This window comes from Salvelinus fontinalis, chromosome 23, assembly GCF_029448725.1.
Source record: "Salvelinus fontinalis isolate EN_2023a chromosome 23, ASM2944872v1, whole genome shotgun sequence".
NCBI classification, from domain to species: Eukaryota; Metazoa; Chordata; class Actinopteri; order Salmoniformes; family Salmonidae; genus Salvelinus; species Salvelinus fontinalis.
In genome coordinates, this window is record NC_074687.1 from 22,772,184 (window position 1) to 22,791,960 (window position 19,777).

Sequence of the window (19,777 nt, forward strand, 5' to 3'; positions counted from 1 at the left end):
CAGTGGGTGAGTGGGAGATGTCAACGATGGACGTTACTGGTGCACATATAGCTATCCAGCTAGATATTCCACATTGGTCTCATAAACACCAGAGTGTTTGTGGTCAGTTCCATTTCAATTCACTCATTTCAGGAAATACACTGAAAGCTTATTTGCCCAAATTGACTGAATTGACATGGAACTGACCCCAACCCTGCTAACCAGGTAAATTGAGAGACTCCCTCAGGTACTTAGTAATAACAGCACATATAATGGCTCCGGTGCCTAAGAGTAAACAGTACCTTACTGGTATAGCACAGTGCATAGAGTATTATGTCCTTGTTATGGGGGTCAGCACGTTCAATATTATTCCATCTGCAATCCAGGCTCATGTCAGCCATCTTAGCAGACTGTTGCTAGTTGTGTACAGTATACACATTGAACGAGTGGGTGTACCACAGTACAGTGACTGCAGCGCCTGAGACCATGAAACCCCTCCAGCTATTCCTCTAAACAGAGCCAGAGGAGCACTGAGGAGCACTGAGGAGCACAGTGGAATACAGCGTGCCTCCCTCCAATACAGAATAAACACTTGTTATGTGTGTGACGTGACAGCTTTATGTTTATATTTGTCTCTCTTTAACTCTGTTTCTCTCTCTTTCTCTCGCTCTCTCACTCTCTCTTTCTCTATTTCTCTCTCCCTTTCCACTCTCTCTCCATCTCTCATCCTGCTTCCTTTCTCTCTTCATCTCTCTCTTTCTTGCTCTCTCTCACTCTCTCTTCCTTTCTCTCTTCATCTCTCTCTTTCTTTCTCTTTCTCTCACTCTCTCTCTCTCACCCCCCCTCTCTCACAGGGATGTGTACCACAACATTGAGGCTCTGGATCCAGAGAAACTGAATGTGTTTCGGACTGTTAGGGAGATTACAGGTGAGAAACATAAAAATAAAATAAAAAATGTAACACGTATTTTACCTTTATTTCTACAGGTAAGTCAATTGATAAGAACAAAGATCCAATGACATTTTTTGATACCATTCTTCTCTTCTCATGCTTGGTTGAATATACACTGAGTATACAAAACATTAGGATCTCCTTCCTAATATGGAGTTGCACCCCCTTCCCCCTTTCTCCTCAGAACAGACTCAATTCGTCAGGGCATGGACTCCACAAGGTGTCGAATGCGTTCTACAGGGATGCTGGCCCATGTTGACTCCAATGCTTCCCACAGTTGTGTCAAGTTAGCTGGATGTCCTTTGGGTGGAGGACCATTCTTGATACACACAGGAAACTGTTGAGTGTGAAAAACCCAGCAGCGTTGAAGTTCATGACACAAACCGGTGCACCTGGCACCTACTACCATACCCTGTTCAAAGGGACTTAAATCTTTTGTCTTGCCCATTCACCCTCTGAATGACATACATGCACAATCCATGTCTCAATTGTCTCAGGGCTAAAAAAATCCTTCTTTAACATGTATCCTTCCCTTCATCACTGATTGATGTGGATTTAACAAGTGACATCAATAAGGGATCACAGCTTTCACCTGGTCAGTTTATGTCATGGAAAGAGCAGGTGCTCTTAATGTTTTGTATACTCAGTGTACATATCATGTAGGCTTACTGGTCAGCCCCTATCTAAGCATCTTTAAATTATTCCTTATCATTTGTTTTTCCCCTCATCAAATTTGCATGGTGTCCCTTCTCTTACACTTTCACTCAGTACAGAGGGGCTTGTGTGTGTTTGCTGGTGCCCACCAGAGACCGTAGACCAAAGACAGACAGGCTGAATGAGTATGATGAATAGAAGATGAGATGAGGGTCTTCCCTCTCCCATGGGGACCTACAACTCCCAGTTTCAAGTTGTCACAGTTTCCCAGCTCTACGTGTGTGTGTCTGTGTGTGCGTGCGTGGGTGTATGTGTGTGTATAAATGCATGTAGAGTGAATCCACCTCCCCTCTATCCTCCTCAACCTGATCTCATTCTTTCACTTCGGAATTTGCCGCAATTGGATAAACTTCGATTTTTGACCAATTAATCACAAGTGGTTAAAACAGAAACAACTCAAGGGGTTAAGTTTAGCTATTAATTCTGAGTGGTTACGTTTAGGGCAATGGTTTGGGGAAGGCTTAAAACAAAATAATTAAAAACAATGCACTGTTTCCACTAAGTATCATCAAGTACTCTCCCTCCTTGATAGAGAATTGCGAACTGACATGGTCAGTGGTCTGAAGTAGTGCACTGTATAGGGAATAGACTGCCATTTGGGACGCAACCGGTGAGACAGGAGCTGCCTTTACTCTGTAGCCCCATGGTCATGCATGCATGACACCCCATGTCACCCGTCACCTCTAAGAGCTGTCAGTGCTGTGACTTCTCCACCGAGCCATCAACCCCGTCACACACACACACACACACACACACACACACACACACACACACACACACACACACACACACACACACACACACACACACACACACACACACACACACACACACACACACACACACACACACACATAGCTCTCAGATGGACAGTCAGTCTAGGAGGTAACCATCTCACCCTACATCTCTTCCCCTGCCAAGTATTCTTCCAAAACATAGCCCTTGTTTTTTTCTACTTCTATGAGGTCAGGGCAGGCCTATCTATAGAGTACGGTCAGTCTGCCATCCACTGAAGCAATTCAGCATAAGTGAGGTTCCCAGTACATGGATTTGACTGTAATCATCGATGCTTTCTATCTCTTAACCTTTGGTCTGTTGCATGTGGCCCTCCTCTTTGTGAGGCAATCCTGGGTAATTTGCTTTTCACATGGATGCACCAGTAACGTGGCTCTCAGTGAACATAAATCCCCACTCTACTCTTCTCTAGCAGTTTTTGCCTGCTTCTAGCCTGCTCCTGACTCTATCCTTTCACCAGGCATTTACTGCCCACAGCCCACAGAGAGAGAGACAAAGAGAGAGGGGGTCATGGGGAGATAGAGAGATGAGTGTGGAGAGGGAGATAGAAGAAGACAGGAGAGAGAAGAATGAGAAATAGAGCATAATAAACTGAGGAGAGATGGAATAAGGAGGACAACACATACAGTGAGACCTGAACTCCCTATAGACTACAGTCAAGCTGGATGCAGGAGCCCATTGGGGCCTGTTGTACCCTGTCTTACCTATTGATTAATGGCTAATGCTGCTGTTAGCCTAATGCTGTTAGCACAGGGAGGCAGGAAGGTACTCATCAGGCCCTCGTTAGCACCATTAGCAAGATGAAGCGATGAAGCACCCTCCACCTCTCCTCTCTTCCCACCTCTCTTCTCCATCTCTCCTCTCAGAAAAAACAGCCACTTAAGGAGAGACCATTGGAGAGGTGTAAAGAGAGAGAGTGAGGCAGAAAGAGAGAGAGACTGACCATCGTAGAGGTATAGAGATGAGACGGAGGAGGAGGAGGAGGAGGAGGAGGAGGAGGAGGAGGAGGAGGAGGAGGAGGAGGAGGAGGAGGAGGAGGAGGAGGAAGAGGAGGGGGAAATAGTGGTGGAAAGTAATACACCGTAAAAGGAATAGTTTGTCATTGGGATGCAACCCTATCAGTTAAAGGCCCTGAACTTCAGGTCACACTGCTGCTTCAGCTACTATGACGTCAGAGGACATGTTTCTCTCTATGTCAGTGAATGTGCCCTTCATCCATAACTAACACTCATGTTATACAATACAATATACCATTTATTTTAAGTCTCTGGATAGTGATTTGTTTATGTCTCAAATAGTATATTTATTGCCATTTTATGTTGGAGGTTGCATCCATGAATGCTAATGGCATGGAAAGCAAGTGGGGATGCATTTATTAATTTACGTTTGATTCAGGTTCATCGTATACACTGTAAAACAAAGCGTTTACGATCTGAACACATAACTAAACACTTTTCTTTAACACTTTTTAAACACGTCAAGTCATTTAGAATGTCAATGAGAATGTGTCACAGTGTTTAGATTGTAAACACCAGAACATGTTTATTCACTTTGACACTTTTTAAACACATGAACATGTTAATTCAGCACAAGGGATTTCCGTTTTAAACACTATACACTGGTGTTGTCGTTTTAACACTGTAGGGTGTAAAGCCATATCTGCATATTTGCCAGCATGCCTTTCGAGTGAATGTGAGAGATACCCACCCATGACTGTGTTGGTTAGTGACAGAGACATGGTTGTTGCATTCAGTAATTTATATTACTGAAGCCTTCACCAAGTAACTGTGTAAGTGAATGTGTTTCAGTTAAAAGTAAACTGCTATGACCACATATTATGCAATTTGTAAGGCCTTTAGTTAGTTATTGTGGTCTTAAAATCATGTCTCATGGGCCACATCAGACCTGCAAGTCAGAATGATGTGATTAGTAAATCCTATTGGAATCTAGCCAGAGGGAGGATATCCATCAATTGAAATATTTATCATCCACAAACTGCACTCAAAATGATTGCTATAGTGAAGGACTTAACAAACAAAACTACCTAAACCATCTCAGATGCAATAAATCCAACCCCTTACAGATTTGATTAGTTTAGAAAGTTGTGTTATTTATCTTTGTAGAGCATAAGATCAATTAATCAATCAATGAGGAAACATAGATATTAAAACAACATATTCAAAAAGTCTGATAATGAGGCCCCTCCCATGTCTTTTTCACTCTGAGAAAGTTAACGGAAATTAACTCATCAGAGTCGAGTGAAACAAATGTTCTGTTCAGTTGTGCTGAAATGTAGGTAAGGTGATAGACATTCCTTACACTGATCTGAATAAAAGGCATGGAAAGTCGACTAAATGCACTCTAAACAGGACGATGGGAAAGTAAACACTAGTGTTTAAAATCTGAATATAAATCTGATATAGGTGTTCTCCTGGTTGGAAACTGACTTGACAAAGCTCACTATCATGTTTAATCTTGCATTCTAAACGCCTGTGTTTAAGATGAAGACTTATTGGCAAATCTAAATGTCTAATCTTTAAGTTTTAAACACTGACGTTTAGGTTATATATGTGTCACATGTTTAATGGTTTTACAGTGTATTCGGTTAGTTGGACGTATAGCAATTCTAGATAACTGTAGTCTCATGTGGCACTCTGATAAAACACTGAGCTAGATGACTGCTGGCTGCGTCTAAGATGGCAACCTATTCCATAGATAGTGCACTACTTTTGACCAGAGCATTTTGGGCCCTGATTAGGGTTGCAAAGCTACTGGTAATTTACCAAAGTTACTGGAATCTTCAGTAATTTTGTAATTAACAGTTATTATGTAGCAATCTATGGTAACTTTGGTAATTTATACTTCAATGACTTTTAATAATAATATAATAGGATGACACTGCAGCGGACAGCAGCTGTCTTACGGGCTTCTGTGTGTTTTTTTACACTGATCATAACTTTTTTGTACATAATGTCTCCAACATCATTTCCTATGACCGAAAACAGCTTCTGGACATCAGAACAGTGAACACTAACTTCGATTTGGATGAAAATTTAAACTTCAATGAGTCTGCAGCTCTGGACACTCCTTACTCCGGACCAGGCCCTAACCCGTGAGCCTCGGAAGAGGGAGAGGCATCGAAAGAGAGCGGCAGCAAAAGAGAGGTAGGCGAGGCAGCATCCTGGCGAGACTACGTCGGCGAGCAAATAGACTGCCATTGCCCTCTGTTCTGTTGGCGAACGTGCAGTCACTGGAGAACAAACTGGATGAGCTCCGTTCGAGACTATCCTATCAATGGGACCTGAAAATATCCTATGTTTCTCAGAGTCGTGGCTGAACGAGACATGGATAATATACATCTCGCTGGTTTTTCTATTCATCGTCAAGACCGGACGGCAGACTTGGGTAAGAGGAAGGGAGCAAGGGTGTGTCTCTTTGTTAACAACAGCAGGTGTGCGATCTCTAATGTTAAGGAAGTCTCATGTTTTTGCTTGCCTGATTTAGAATAACTCATGATAAGCTGCAGACCATACTATTTACCAAGAGCGTTTTCATATATATTTTTCGTAGCCGTCTATTTACCAATACAAATCGATGCTGGCACTAAGACCACACTAAACAAGTTGTATAGGGCCATAAACAAACAAAAAAATGCACATTGAGAGGTAGCGTTTATCAGGTGATTTTAATGCAGGAAAACTGAAATCCGTTTTGCCAAATTTTTACCAGCATGTCACATGTGCAACTAGAGGTGACAAAACTCTAGATAACCTTTACTCCACACACTGAAACGCATACAAGGCCCTGCTTCGCCTTCCCTATGGCAATTCAGACCATAACTTTGTTCTCCTGCTTCCTGCTTACAAGCAAAAACTCAAACTGGAAGTACCAGTGGCGTGCTTGATACAGAAGTGGCCCGATGAAGTGGATGCTAAGCTACAGGACTGTTTCGCTAGGATAGTCTGGAATATGTTCCTGGATTCATCCAATAACATTGAGGAGTTTACCACATCAGTCACCAGCTTCATTAATAAGTGCATCGATGATATCGTCCCCACAGTGGCCTTACATATATACCCCAACATGAAGCTATGGATTGAAGAAATCAAGCTACGCCCTCTGACGAGCCATCAAACAGGCAAAGGGTCAATACAGGACTAAGATTGAATCCTACTACTCCCCCTCTGAAGCTCAACGGATGTGGCAGGGCTTTTCTAAACTATCAAAGATTACAAAGGGAAACCCAGCCTTGAGCTGCCCAGCAACCCAAACCTACCAGACAAGCTCATTGCCTTCAATGCTCGCGTCGAGGCATGCAACATTGAACCATGCATGAGAGCACCAGTTGTTCAGGACGATTGTGTGATCTCGATCACCGCAGCCAATGTGAGTAAGACATTTAAACAGGTTAATAATCGCAAGGTGGCGGGGCCAGATGGAATACCAGGAGGCATACTAAAGAGCATGTGTTGACCAACTGGCTAGTGTCTTCACTAACATTTTCAACCTATCCCTGACTCGGGGCTGTAATAGCAATTTGTTTCAAGCAGAAGCAAGTGCCCAAGAATGCCAAGGTCACCTGCCTTAATAAATATTGTCCCATAGCACTTACGCTACCATTCAAAAGTTTGGGGTCACTTAGAAATGTCCTTGTTTTTGAAAGAAAAACAATTTTTTGTCCATTCAAATAACATAAAATTGATCAGAAATACAGTGTAGACATTGTTAATGTTGTAAATTACTATTGTAGCTGATTTTTTTTTAAATGGAATATCTACATAGGCGTACAGAGGCCCATTATCAGCAACCATCACTCAGAACTTTCTTCTGAAACTCATCAGTCTATTCTTGTTCAGAGAAATGAAGGCTATACCAATGCGAGAAATTACCCAGAAACTAAAGATCTCGTTCAACGCGGTGTACTTCTCCCTTCACAGAACAGCGCAAACTGGCTCCAACCAGAATAGAAAGAGGAGTGGGAGGCCCCGGTGCACAACTGAGCAAGAGGACAAGTACATTAGAGTGTCTAGTTTGAGAAACAGGCACCTCACAAGTCCTCAACTGGCAGCTTCATTAAATAGTACCCGCAAAACACCTGTCTCAACATCAACTGTGAAGAGGCAACTCCGGGATGCTAGCATTCTAATCAAATCAAATCAAAGTTTATTTGTCAGGTGTAGACCTTACAGTGAAATGCTTATTTAAATGCTCTAACCAATAGTGCAAAAGAGGTATTAGGTGAACAATAGGTAAGTAAAGAAATAAAAACAACAGTAGAAAGACAGTGAAAAACAGTAGCGAGGATATATACAGTAACGAGGCTATAAAAGTAGCGAGGCTACATACAGACACCGGTTAGTCAGGCTGATTGAGGTAGTATGTACATGTTGATATGGTTAAAGTGACTATGCATATATGATGAACAGAGAGTAGCAGTAGGGTAAAGAGGGGTTGGCGGGTGGTGGATGGCGGGACACAATGCAGATAGCCCGGTTAGCCAATGTGGGGGAGCACTGGTTGGTCGGGCCAATTGAGGTAGTATGTACTGTACATATAGACATGAATGTATAGTTAAAGTGACTATGCACATATGATAAACAGAGATTAGCAGCAGCGTAGAAGAGGGGTTGGGGGGTGGGGGGGGGGGGGGTACACAATACAAATAGTCTGGGTAGCCATTTGATTACCTGTTCAGGAGTCTTCCAAATCTTTTTCGTTTCCTGAGGGGGAATAGGCTTTGTCGTGTCCTCTTCACAACTGTCTTGGTGTGTTTGGACCATTCTAGTTTGTTGATGATGTGGACACCAACGAACTTGAAGCTCTCAACCTGATCAGGCCTACCACTGTTGCGTCATCTGCAAACTTAAAGATGGTGTTGGAGTCGTGCCTGGCCATGCAGTAGTGGGTAAACAGGGAGTATAGGAGGGGACTGAGCACGCACCCTTGGGAGGCTCCAGTGTTGAGGATCAGCGTGGCAGATGTGTTGCTACCTACCCTCAGCACCTGGGGGCGGCCCGTCAGGAAGTCCAGGATGCAGTTGTATAGGGAGGTGTTTAGTCCCAGGATCCTTAGCTTAGGGATGAGCGTTGATGGTACTATGGTGTTGAACGCTGAAGTTCCTCTGTTTCTTTGTCCAGTGTCTGTATTATTTTGGCCATCTTAAATTTGTATTTTTATTTAAGTCTGAGATATGGCTGTGCTAACATAATTGCAAAAGGCTTTTCTAATGATCAATTAGCCTTTTAAAATGATAAACTTGGATTAGCTAACACAAAGTGCCATTGGAACACAGGAGTGATGGTTGCTGATAATGGGCCTCTGTACACCAATGTAGATATTCCATTAAAAATCAGCCGTTTCCAGTTACAATAGTCACTTACAACATTAACAATGTCTACACTGTAATTCTGATCAATTTGATGTTATTTTAATGGACAACAAATGTGCTTTTCTTTCAAAAACATGAACATTTCTAAGTGACCCCAAACTTTTGAACGGTAGTCTACATCTATAGCCATGAAATGCTCTGAAAGGCTGGTCATGGCTCACATCAACACCATCATCCCAGACACCTTGTACCCACTCCAATTCCCATACCGCCCCAACAGATCCACAAATGACACAATTTCTATTGCACTCCACTCTGCCTTCACCCACCTGGACAAAAGGAATACCTATGTAAGAATGCTGTTCATTGACTACAGCTCAACATTCAATGCCCTGGTACACTTCAAGCTTAGCACCAAGCTCAGGACCCTGGGACTGAACATCTCCCTCTGCAACTGGATCCTGGCCTTCCTGACGGGGCAGGCAACAACATGTCCGAGGGTAGGCAACGACAAGGTAGGCAACAACACATCCGGCACGCTGTTCATCCACGACTGCGTGGCCGCGCACGACCCCAACACCCTCATCAAGTTTACTGACGACACAATGGTGGTAGGACTGATCACCTATGAGGCAGCCTATAGGGAGGAGGTCAGAAACCTGGCAGTGTGGGGCCAGGAAAACAACCTCTACCTCAATGTCAGCAAGACAAAGGAGCTGATTGTGGACTATAGAAAACAGGGGCGACACGCCCCCATCCACATCAATGGGGCTGTAGTGGAGCGGGTCGAGAGCTTCAATTTCCTTGGTGTCCACATCACTAAGGAATTACCATGGTTCACACACACCCACACAGTTATGAAGAGAGCTCGACAGCACCTCTTCCCCCTCAGGAGGCTGAAAAGATTTGGCATGGCCCCTCAGATCTTCCAAAAGTTCTACAGCTGCACTATAGAGAGCATCTTGACTGGCTGCATCACCGCTTGTGCAGCAACTGCAAGGCACCCGACCGCAAGGCGCTACAGAGGGTGGTGAGTATGACCTAGTACATCACTGGGACCAAGCTCCCTGCCATCCAGAACCTCTATAACAGAGGAAGCCCCCCCAAAAATGTCAAAGACTCCAGCCGCTCAAGCCATAGACTGTTCTCTCTGCTCCCGCATGGCAAGCGATATCCGTGCACCAGGTCTGGAACCAACAGGACCCTGAAAAAGCTACCCACAAGCCATATGACTGTAAAACAAGAATGGTATTCAAAATTACCCAGACTACCTGCATTTACCCTTTTTTGCTCTAGCTCTCTTGCACTGACTCTATGCACACACACTGGGCTGTATCCACACACTTATACTGACACCCCAACACACACAGACACACCCCAACACACATATACACTTTTTTGAACTGACTCTGTGCACACACACTGGACTCTACTCACACACTCACACATACTTACACCCCAACACACACATACTGTACACACACACTACATTGTGCCGAACACACACACAACAAGAGCACACATGCATACTGACGCCACACATACACTTACACAAACTCACACACTCATTCACATACACATACACATTTTCACACTCAACACATACACTGCTGCTACTATCTATTAATATCCTGTTGCCTAGTCACTTTACCCCTACCTTCAGTGTCTTCAGAAAGTATTCATACCTCTGGACTTATTTAGGCTTGCCATAACAAAGGGGTTAAATAGTTATTGACTGAAGACATTTGAGCTTTCCATTTTGTATTAATACAAAAAACAAAACATAATTCCACTTTGAAATAATGGGTATTGTGTGTCGGCCAGTGACACAAAATGGCAAATTAATCAATTTTAAATTTTGGCTGTAACACAACAACATGTGTCAAAAGTCAAGGGGTGTGAATACTTTCTGAAGCCACTGTATATGTACATAGCTACCTCAATGACCTCGTACCCCTGCACATCGAGTCAGTACTGGTACTCCCTGTATATAGCCATGTTATTTTTACTCGTTATTGTTACTCATTATTTACTGTGTCTTTATTCCTCATGTCACTAATTCTATACTACTATTTATTTTTATCTTTATTTTTAACTTTGCATTGTTGGAAAAAGGCCCGTGAGTAAGCATTTCACTCTTAGTCTATACCTCGTGTGTACGAGCATGTGAAATTATATATTTTTTAAAATAATTAGGAGGGTGGTTATATTTGTCCTATTTCACACATTTACAAGTGTGTATTATACTCATGGAAATGTTTTTTTTGCATATCCCAACTCCCCCTGAGACACCCTCGGAGAGCGGGGTCATGGCCAGGGTGGGTTACGTCCATGAGTTTCTAGTGCATAGCCTAATTAATGAAGAAAGCATCTAATTATTTTCAATTAACTCTGAAGCTTCCAACTATTTACTTTTTTCACAACTGCCACCGGTATGGCACCAAAACATTTACCGATACAGAGTCAATGTGCGTGGGCACCGGCTAGTTGAGGTAATATGTACACGTAGGAAGAGTTATTAAAGTGACTACGCATAGATGACAACAGAGAGTAGCGGTGGTGTAAAGAGGGGATGGGGGGGGGGCGCTGCAAATAGCCCGTCAGGAAGTCCCGGATCCAGTTGCAGAGGGAGGTGTTTAGTCGCATGATCCTTAGCTTATTGATGAACTTTGAGGGCACTATGGTGTTGAACGCTGAGCTGTAGTCAATGAATAGCATTCTCACATAGGTGTTCCTTTTGTCCAGATGGGAAAGGGCAGTGTGGAGTGCAATTGAAATTGCAACATCTGTGGATCTGTTGGGGTGGTATGCAAATTGGAGTGGGTCTAGGGTTTCTGGGATGATGGTGTTGATGTGAGCCATGGCCAGCTTTTCAAAGCACTTCATGGCTACAGACGTGAGTGCTACGGGTCGGTAGTCATTTAGGCAGGTTACCTTAGTGTTCTTTGGCACAGGGACTATGGTGGTTTGCTTAAAACATGTTAGTATTACAGACTTGGACAGGGAGAGGTTGAAAATGTCAGCGAAGACACTTGCCAGTTGATCAGCACATGCTCGCAGTACACATCCTGGTAATCTGTCAGGCCCTGCGCCCTTGTGAATGTTGACCTGTTTAAAGGTCTTACTCAAATTGGCTGCGGAGACCTTGATCACACAGTCTTCTGGAACAGCTGGTGCTCTCATGCAAGTTGCAGTGTTATTTGCCTCGAAGCGAACATAGAAGAGGTTTAGCTCGTCTGGTAGGCTTGTGTCACTGGGCAGCTCTTGTCTGTGCTTCCCTTTGTAGTCTGTAATGTTTTGAAAGCCCTGCCACATCTGACAAGCGTCAGAGCCGGTATAGTACGATTCGATCTTAGTCCTGTATTGAAGCTTTGCCTGTTTGATGGTTTGTCGAAAGGCATTGCGGGATTTCTTATAAGCTTCCAGGTTAGAGTCCCGCTGTTGGCTGTAATCCGTGGCTTCTGGTTGGGGTATGTACGTACGGTCACTGTGGGGACGACGTCATCTATCCACTTATTGATGAAGCCAATGACTGATATGGTGTACTCCTCAATGCATTCGGAGGAATCCCGGAACATATTCCAGTCTGTGCTAGCAAAGCAATCCTGTAGCTTAGCATCTGCTTCTTCTGACCACTTTTTTAATGATCTAGTCACTGCTGGTTCCTGCTTTGATTATTGCTTGTAAGCAGGAATCGAGAGGATAGAATTATGGTCAGATTTGCCAAATGGAGGGCGAGGGAGAGCTTTGTATGCGTCTCTGTGTGTGGAGTATATGTGGTCCAGAGTTTTTTTCCTCTGGTTGCACATTTATCATGCTAATAGAAATTTGGTAAAATGGATTTAAGTTTCCCTGCATTAAAGTCCTCGGCTACTAGGAGCGCCGCCTCTGGGTGAGCGGTTTCTTGTTTGCTTATGTAAACAACTACAAAGAATACAGATGAAAACTCTCTCGGTAGGTAGTGTGGTCTACAGCTGTACCTCAGGCGAGCAATAGCTTGAGACTTTCTAAGATATCATGCACCAGATGTTGTTTACAAAATACATAGACCGCCGCCCCTTGTCTTACCAGACGCCGCTGTTCTATCCTGCCGGTATAGTGTGTAACCAGCCAGCTGTATGTTGATATTGTTGTCGCTCAGCCACGACTCCGTGAAGCATAAGATGTTACAGTTTTTAATGTCCCGTTGGCAGCTTAATCTTCCGCGTAACTCGTCGATTTTATTCTCCAAAGATTGCAAATTTGCTAGCAGAGTGGATGGAAATGGGGGTTCATCCGATCGCCTACGAATTCTCAGAAGGCAGCCCGACCTTCGGCCCCTCTTTCTCCGCCACCTCTTCACGCAGATCACGGGGATCGGGGCCTGTTCCAGGGGAAGCAATATATCCTTTGCGTCGGACTTGTCAGAGTCATGAAAGGAAAAAAAGGATTCTGCTAGTTCGTGGTGAGTAATCGCAGTTCTGATGTCTAGAAGTTATTTTCGGTCATAATAGATGGTAGCGGAAACTTTATGTAAAAAACAAGTTAAAAAATAAGTTACAAACTACGCAAAAAAACACAATCGGCTGGGGTCACGTGAAACGTCTGCCTTCTTCTCCGGCGCCATCTTATTTGACATGTGAGGAGGCCACAAAGAGAGACAGAGATCTAAAGTACTGCACTATACAGTGAATAGGGTGCCATTTCAGATGTAGGAGAGGAACAGGAGAGGAACAGGAGAGGAACAGGAGAGGGACAGGAGGGGAACAGGAGAGGAACAGGAGGGGAACATGAGAGGAACAGGAGAGAAACAGGAGAGAAACAGGAGAGAAACAGGAGAGGAACAGGAGGGGAACAGGAGAGGAACAGGAGAGAAACAGGAGAGAAACAGGAGAGAAACAGGAGAGGAACAGGAGAGGGACAGGAGAGGAACAGGAGAGGAACAGGAGAGGGACAGGAGAGGAACAGGAGAGGGACAGGAGAGGAACAGGAGGGGAACAGGAGAGGAACAGGAGGGGAACATGAGAGGAACAGGAGAGAAACAGGAGAGAAACAGGAGAGAAACAAGAGAGGAACAGGAGGGGAACATGAGAGAAACAGGAGAGAAACAGGAGAGGAACAGGAGGGGAACAGGAGGGGAACAGGAGAGGAACAGAAGAGGGACAGGAGAGGGACAGAAGGGGAACAGGAGAGATACAGGAGGGGAACAGGAGATATGCCTGTAGAATGATTAAGGCAGACTTGAAGGTGATCTCTCTCTTGTAAACAACTTAGAAACAAGGTTCTTTTAGAAACTCACCTCACATCATCAGACTGGGAGATGCATTCATCAGGGATGCGAACACATGCTGATATGAGCCACATACATTTCATTAGTTAGACAACAATCTTCCTCTCATATCCCTTTCCAATGTCATGAATTTGATTAAAGCCAATCAAAATATCAGTTATGAAACTATTATGAAATGTATCCTTGAAAATATGCGGCCGTCTGGAGTTTTCAATGTTAAAGTAATTGTATGTTTTGCGTTATCCTTGGTCTTTGTATAACTTTTCAGCCCCTCTCGTCTCTTCCTCATGTGTTCATTATTTTTGTCCTCAACTGGCTAGAACGGGATTGCTCCCCTCAACTCTAAATATTTCATTTATTTTCATCCATTATTAAATGTTCTAAATGATCCATGGTCATCCACTCAGCTATTCATTCAACCTGCTAAATGATTTAATGCCCAGAGGCAGATATAGGAAATGCAAAAATATGTATATATCAGATATCTTCTTGGTCATGTATACCTGACATGTTTCACTCATGACTGGGAGGTATTGGGATGGTCTTTATTGTAAATAAAGATCATGTGTTTTCAAGAACTTACCTGGTTAAATAAAGGCAATAAATAGGTATCACAATGCCTAGCCCACTAGCAACATGTGTGGCTCACTATGTTACATTCATTAAAGTCTCATGGTACCTTTGTTTTCCTGTGTGTGTTAGGATTTGCTGTGTATCTGGTAATACATCAAAGATATTAGCAGTGATGTAATTGGCTGTGTTCCTGTAGAAATATTATGTGATTGGTTGTGTCCCTGTAGGTTTCCTGAACATCCAGTCGTGGCCAGAGAACATGACAGACCTGAGTGTCTTCTCCAATCTGGCAACCATAGGAGGTAGAGCACTGTACAGGTAAGAACCTACATGACATTACGACAGTACATTATTACAGTACATTACTATGCTACATTATTATAGTACATTACAGCACTACATTACTACACTACATTATTACACTACATTATTACTCTACATTACTACGCTCTACATTAATACAGGTAGGAAGTCATTCCATCAATTTGGTGCCTTTTGAGAAGTGTAACTTGGTCCCTAAAAAATTGGATAGCAAACCCAATAGCAAACCCAAGCCTATTTGATGGTAATAGTGCTCACTGTTTCCCCTATTGGCTGATGTTGAATGCATTTGATTTCACCTTAATTTAACATTCTGTCATGTTCAACTTCATAAAAACATGTTTTCCCATCTCAAGATGTTAAATAAAAATAACTATAGTAAGTGCTTATTAAGTCCCAAATAAAGTAACTCTGTTGACCGTAACAGGGTTGATGATTTCATCTTAAATCAGCTATACATTTCCATGAGACAGGGGGAATGGAAGCTTGTTGTGTGTAACAGGAAGGGGCAATTGAATGCAAGCATAAAAAATGTAATTGTTCAAACATTTCTAACCTGTTAATCTATGGGTAACAGGGTTGACATGTTATGCTCGACCTGCTCAGTTTTCCACACAGGAAAATGGCCAAAAAGAGTAGAACCAGCTCACCTGCTTTTACACTAGGATTTCACTATCAATGTTCAATGTTTCTTTTGAAAAAAAAATGTTTTAAAGGAATAGTTTCACCATAATTAACAATAGTTCAGTTCACATAACAGGGTTGACCTTAAATGAGGGTTCAGTTCACATAACAGGGTTGACCTTAATTGAGGGTTCAGTTCACATAACAGGGTTGACCTTAAATGAGGGTTCAGTTCACATAACAGGGTTGACCGTAAATGAGGGACAGACGTAAATTAATCATTAATCACATTAAATAAATAATCTTCATAGTAACATAATAACTATGGCTTTTCAATGATGGTGAAAACTTAGAGAAATGTTGGGCTTAAGTGGGTTCAAATCTTCCTAGAAGTCACTGCACGGAGGGACATGTCAAAATGCTGAGTTTTGGCACTATAGCAGGTCTTTATTTTTATTCCGATTTATTGAATTCTCCATATGGTCTGTAGTAAAGGGCACTTCATTTAATATAACAGGCTTTTAAAACTCAATAGTGTTGAACAATTTCTACTTAAAATATCAAAGGGACGCAAAAGGCGCTCATTTTATAGAATGACCCTAGGTGTGGAACCACATAATAAAATAGAGCACTGTCTATATTGTATATTTATGCCTGGAACTCAGTTAAGAGATGTGAATAATGAAGAGCAGTGGTCCAAGCATGGAGCCCTGGGGAACACCACTGACATCTACTCTGCAGTACATCACTACTGTACCATACTTTGAGGTGTGTTAACAATGTAGCACTATTCCTTCTTTCCTACCATTATTAGCTTGTGTACAGGCAGTCTGTCATCTAAGAATGGTTATAATGTCATTGTTGCTTTGTGAGCTCATCAGAATACCATAGATATCCAACTCTGCTAATTTGATAGATGGAATGTTGTCGCAATTGGTCATTTACCATGCCAAAGATTCCCCAGTTGAATCAGTGCTGGTCAATGCACAGACACACACATAAACACACACACACACATAAACACACAAGCACAAATTTGGCAGAAGTCTGGTTCATCCTTGGGAGAAATTTCCAAATGCCTGAAGGTACCACGTTCACCTGTACAAACAATAGTACGCAAGTATAAACACCATGGGACCATGACGCAGCCGCCATACCGCTCAGGAAGGAGACGCATTCTGTCTCCTAGAGATGTACATACTTTGGTGCAAAAAGTGCAAATCAATCCCAGAACAACAGCAAAGGACCTTGTGAAGATGCTGGAGGAAACAGGTACAAACGTATCTATATCCACAGTAAAACGAGTCCTGTATCGACATAACCTGAAAGGCGCCTCAGCAAGGAAGAAGCCGCTGCTCCAAAACCGCCATAAAAAAAAACAGACTACGGTTTGCAACTGCACATGGGGACAAAGATCGTACTTTTTGGAGAAATATCCTCTGGTCTGATGAAACAAAAATAGAACTGTTTGGCCATAACGACCATCGTTATGTTTGGAGGAAAAAGGGGGAGGCTTGCAAACCGAAGAACACCATCCCAACCGTGAAGCACAGGGGTGGCAGCATCATGTTGTGGGGGTGCTTTGCTGCAGGAGGGACTGGTGCACTTCAGAAAATAGATGGCATCATGAAGGAGGAAAATTATGTGGATATATTGATCTCAAGACATCAGTCAGGAAGTTAAAGCTTGGTCGCAAATGGGTCTTCCAAATGGACAATGACCCCAAGCATACCTCCAAAGTTATGGCAAAATGGCTTAAGGACAACAAAGTCAACGTATTGGAGTGGCCATCACAAAGCCCTGACCTCAATCCTGTAGAAAATGTGTGGGCAGAACTGAAAAAGCGTGTGCGAGCAAGGCCTACAAACCTGACTCAGTTACACCAGCTCTGTCAGGAGGAATGGGCCAAAATTCACCCAACTTATTGTGGGAAGCTTGTGGAAGGTTGCCCGAAACAGTTAAACAATTTAAAGGCAATGCTACCAAATAGTAATTGAGTATTTGTAAACCTCTGAGCCTTCTGAACTTCTGAATGTGATGAAATAAATAAAAGCTGAAATAAATAATTATCTCTACTATTATTCTGACATTTCACATTCTTAAAATAAAGTGGTGATCCTAACTGACCTAAGACAAAGAATTTTTACTACGATTAAATGTCAGGAATTGTGAAAAACTGAGTTGAAATGTATTTTGCTAAGGTGTATGTAAACTTCCGACTTCAACTGTAATAGAGAGACACGTGATTGTATACAAATGTAAGCAAGCTTTAAAATGAGTATGTTTTAGTCAAACATTATATCTGTTTTGGCTTCTTGCAGTCAATATGCAGTCTACATATTATTTGTAATTATAAACTGGGTGGTTCGAGCCCTGAATGCTGATTGGCTGACAGCCGTGGTATATCAGTCCGTATACCACGGTATGACAGAACATTTATTTCCACTGCTCTAATTACGTAGGTAACCAGTTTATAATACTGTAGCAATAAGGCACCTTGGGGGATTGTAGAATATGGCCAATATACCACGGCTAAGGGCTGTATCCAGGCATTTCTCGTTGCGTCGTGCATAAGAACAGTCCTTAGCCGTGGTATATTGGCCATATACCATACCCCCTCAGGCCTTATTGCTTAATTATGTTCCGGCCCCCCACCATCCGCTCAAGAAAAAAATTGTCCCATGGCTGAATCAAGTTGATGATCCCTGCACTACACTATCATCACACCAAGAGCAGCAGTCTAGTGGAGAGCCTGCAGATCCATCACAGCAGTCTAAGACTCACTGTGGGTTGAGAGCCATTAGATTAGATGATGATTTGCTTTAGCTACATGAACAGTTCCTCCTGCTTTTCAAGATAATACTGTAATTACCGTCATTAGATGCTAATAGAGCTTCCATTAGACATATTAGCACATGTTTGCAAGCAGAGAGAGGATGGTGTGGATGACTTGTTGACAAGTTCAAGTAAACACACACACACACACACACACACACACACACACACACACACACACACACACACACACACACACACACACACACACACACACACACACACACACACACACACACACACACACACACACACACACACACACACACATAAACACACACCCCTCCACACACAGAGTTATTAAAAAGCTGTCTCCCAGTCTCTAGTCTCCCTTGTGTCCTAGCACTGTCAGTGCAGCTCGGTTCGTAGTGTATAGGGTCATCCACTGAGAGCAGCACGGCCGTTGTACAAATGACTGCCTGCCAGCCAACGCATGCCTGGAAGACATTCTATCTGATGGCCCTGACATTACACAGCCCTGTCTGTCCACACACAGCCAGAGGGAGGGAGGGCGAGGGGGAGAGATGGAGGGAATGGAAGAGAAGGGGAAGAGAGAGAAAGAGAGAGAGAGGAGAAAGGGAGGAGGAGTTGAAGAGCAGAGGCAGACTCGACTTGTGTTCCTCAGTGGCCTATCACTAAGTGGAGAGCCATGTTCTTGTTAGCCAGAGTGCCTCTGTGCACTCCATACTACCTTTCTCCATGGATCTATCTGGCACAAAACCCTTGCTTTCAGAGAGAGAGAGAGACAGACAAACAGACAGAAAAATAGACAGACAGACAGAGAGAGAGCGAGAGAGAGAGAGCTTGAAAGAGAGGAGCATGCTGTACACATCACAGGGATTAAAGACACCGACAAAGATCACTGTTTTGCATTAAGTGATCTTAATACATCTAAGAGCTTTGCAACAAGCTCTCACAGTCTCATTGCAAACATCACATTTCGAAGTTCCTCCAAACATCACATTTCGAAGTTAAGGGTTAAGTTAAGGCACTGATTCTGAATGGTTAGGTAAGGGGTAAGGCTTAGGATGTTTTAAAAATGTTTGTTTAGGAACTCATTCCAAATGGTTTGGTAAGGGGTAAGGCTTAGGATGTTTTAAAAATGTTTGTTTAGGAACTCATTCCAAATGGTTAGGTAAGGGGTAAGGCTTAGGATGTTTTAAAAATGTTTGTTTAGGAACTCATTCCAAATAGTTAGGTAAGGGTTAAGGCTTGGGATAGTGTTAAAAAAATTTGTTTAGGAACTCATTCCAAATGGTTAGGTAAGGGTTAAGGCTTGGGATAGGGGTTAAAATAAAATAAAATAAAAATGATGTTCACAAAGGGGATCCACACCTTCATCTCCAGAGTCATGGGATTGCACCCCTCCACCACCCGCGTCCACAGC

At 43.0% G+C, this 19,777-nt stretch overlaps 1 protein-coding gene across 1 annotated transcript in view; it reads left to right on the forward strand.

Moving 5' to 3' along the window:
* Positions 1-19,777, forward strand: part of erbb4b (erb-b2 receptor tyrosine kinase 4b) — a gene marked incomplete at its 5' end in the record, with an annotated part of 265,305 nt that overhangs the window by 122,217 nt on the left and 123,311 nt on the right. The window contains 2 exon segments of the mRNA XM_055878265.1: positions 834-907; positions 14,838-14,928. Of these exon segments, the coding sequence (XP_055734240.1) occupies positions 834-907; positions 14,838-14,928 (165 nt within the window).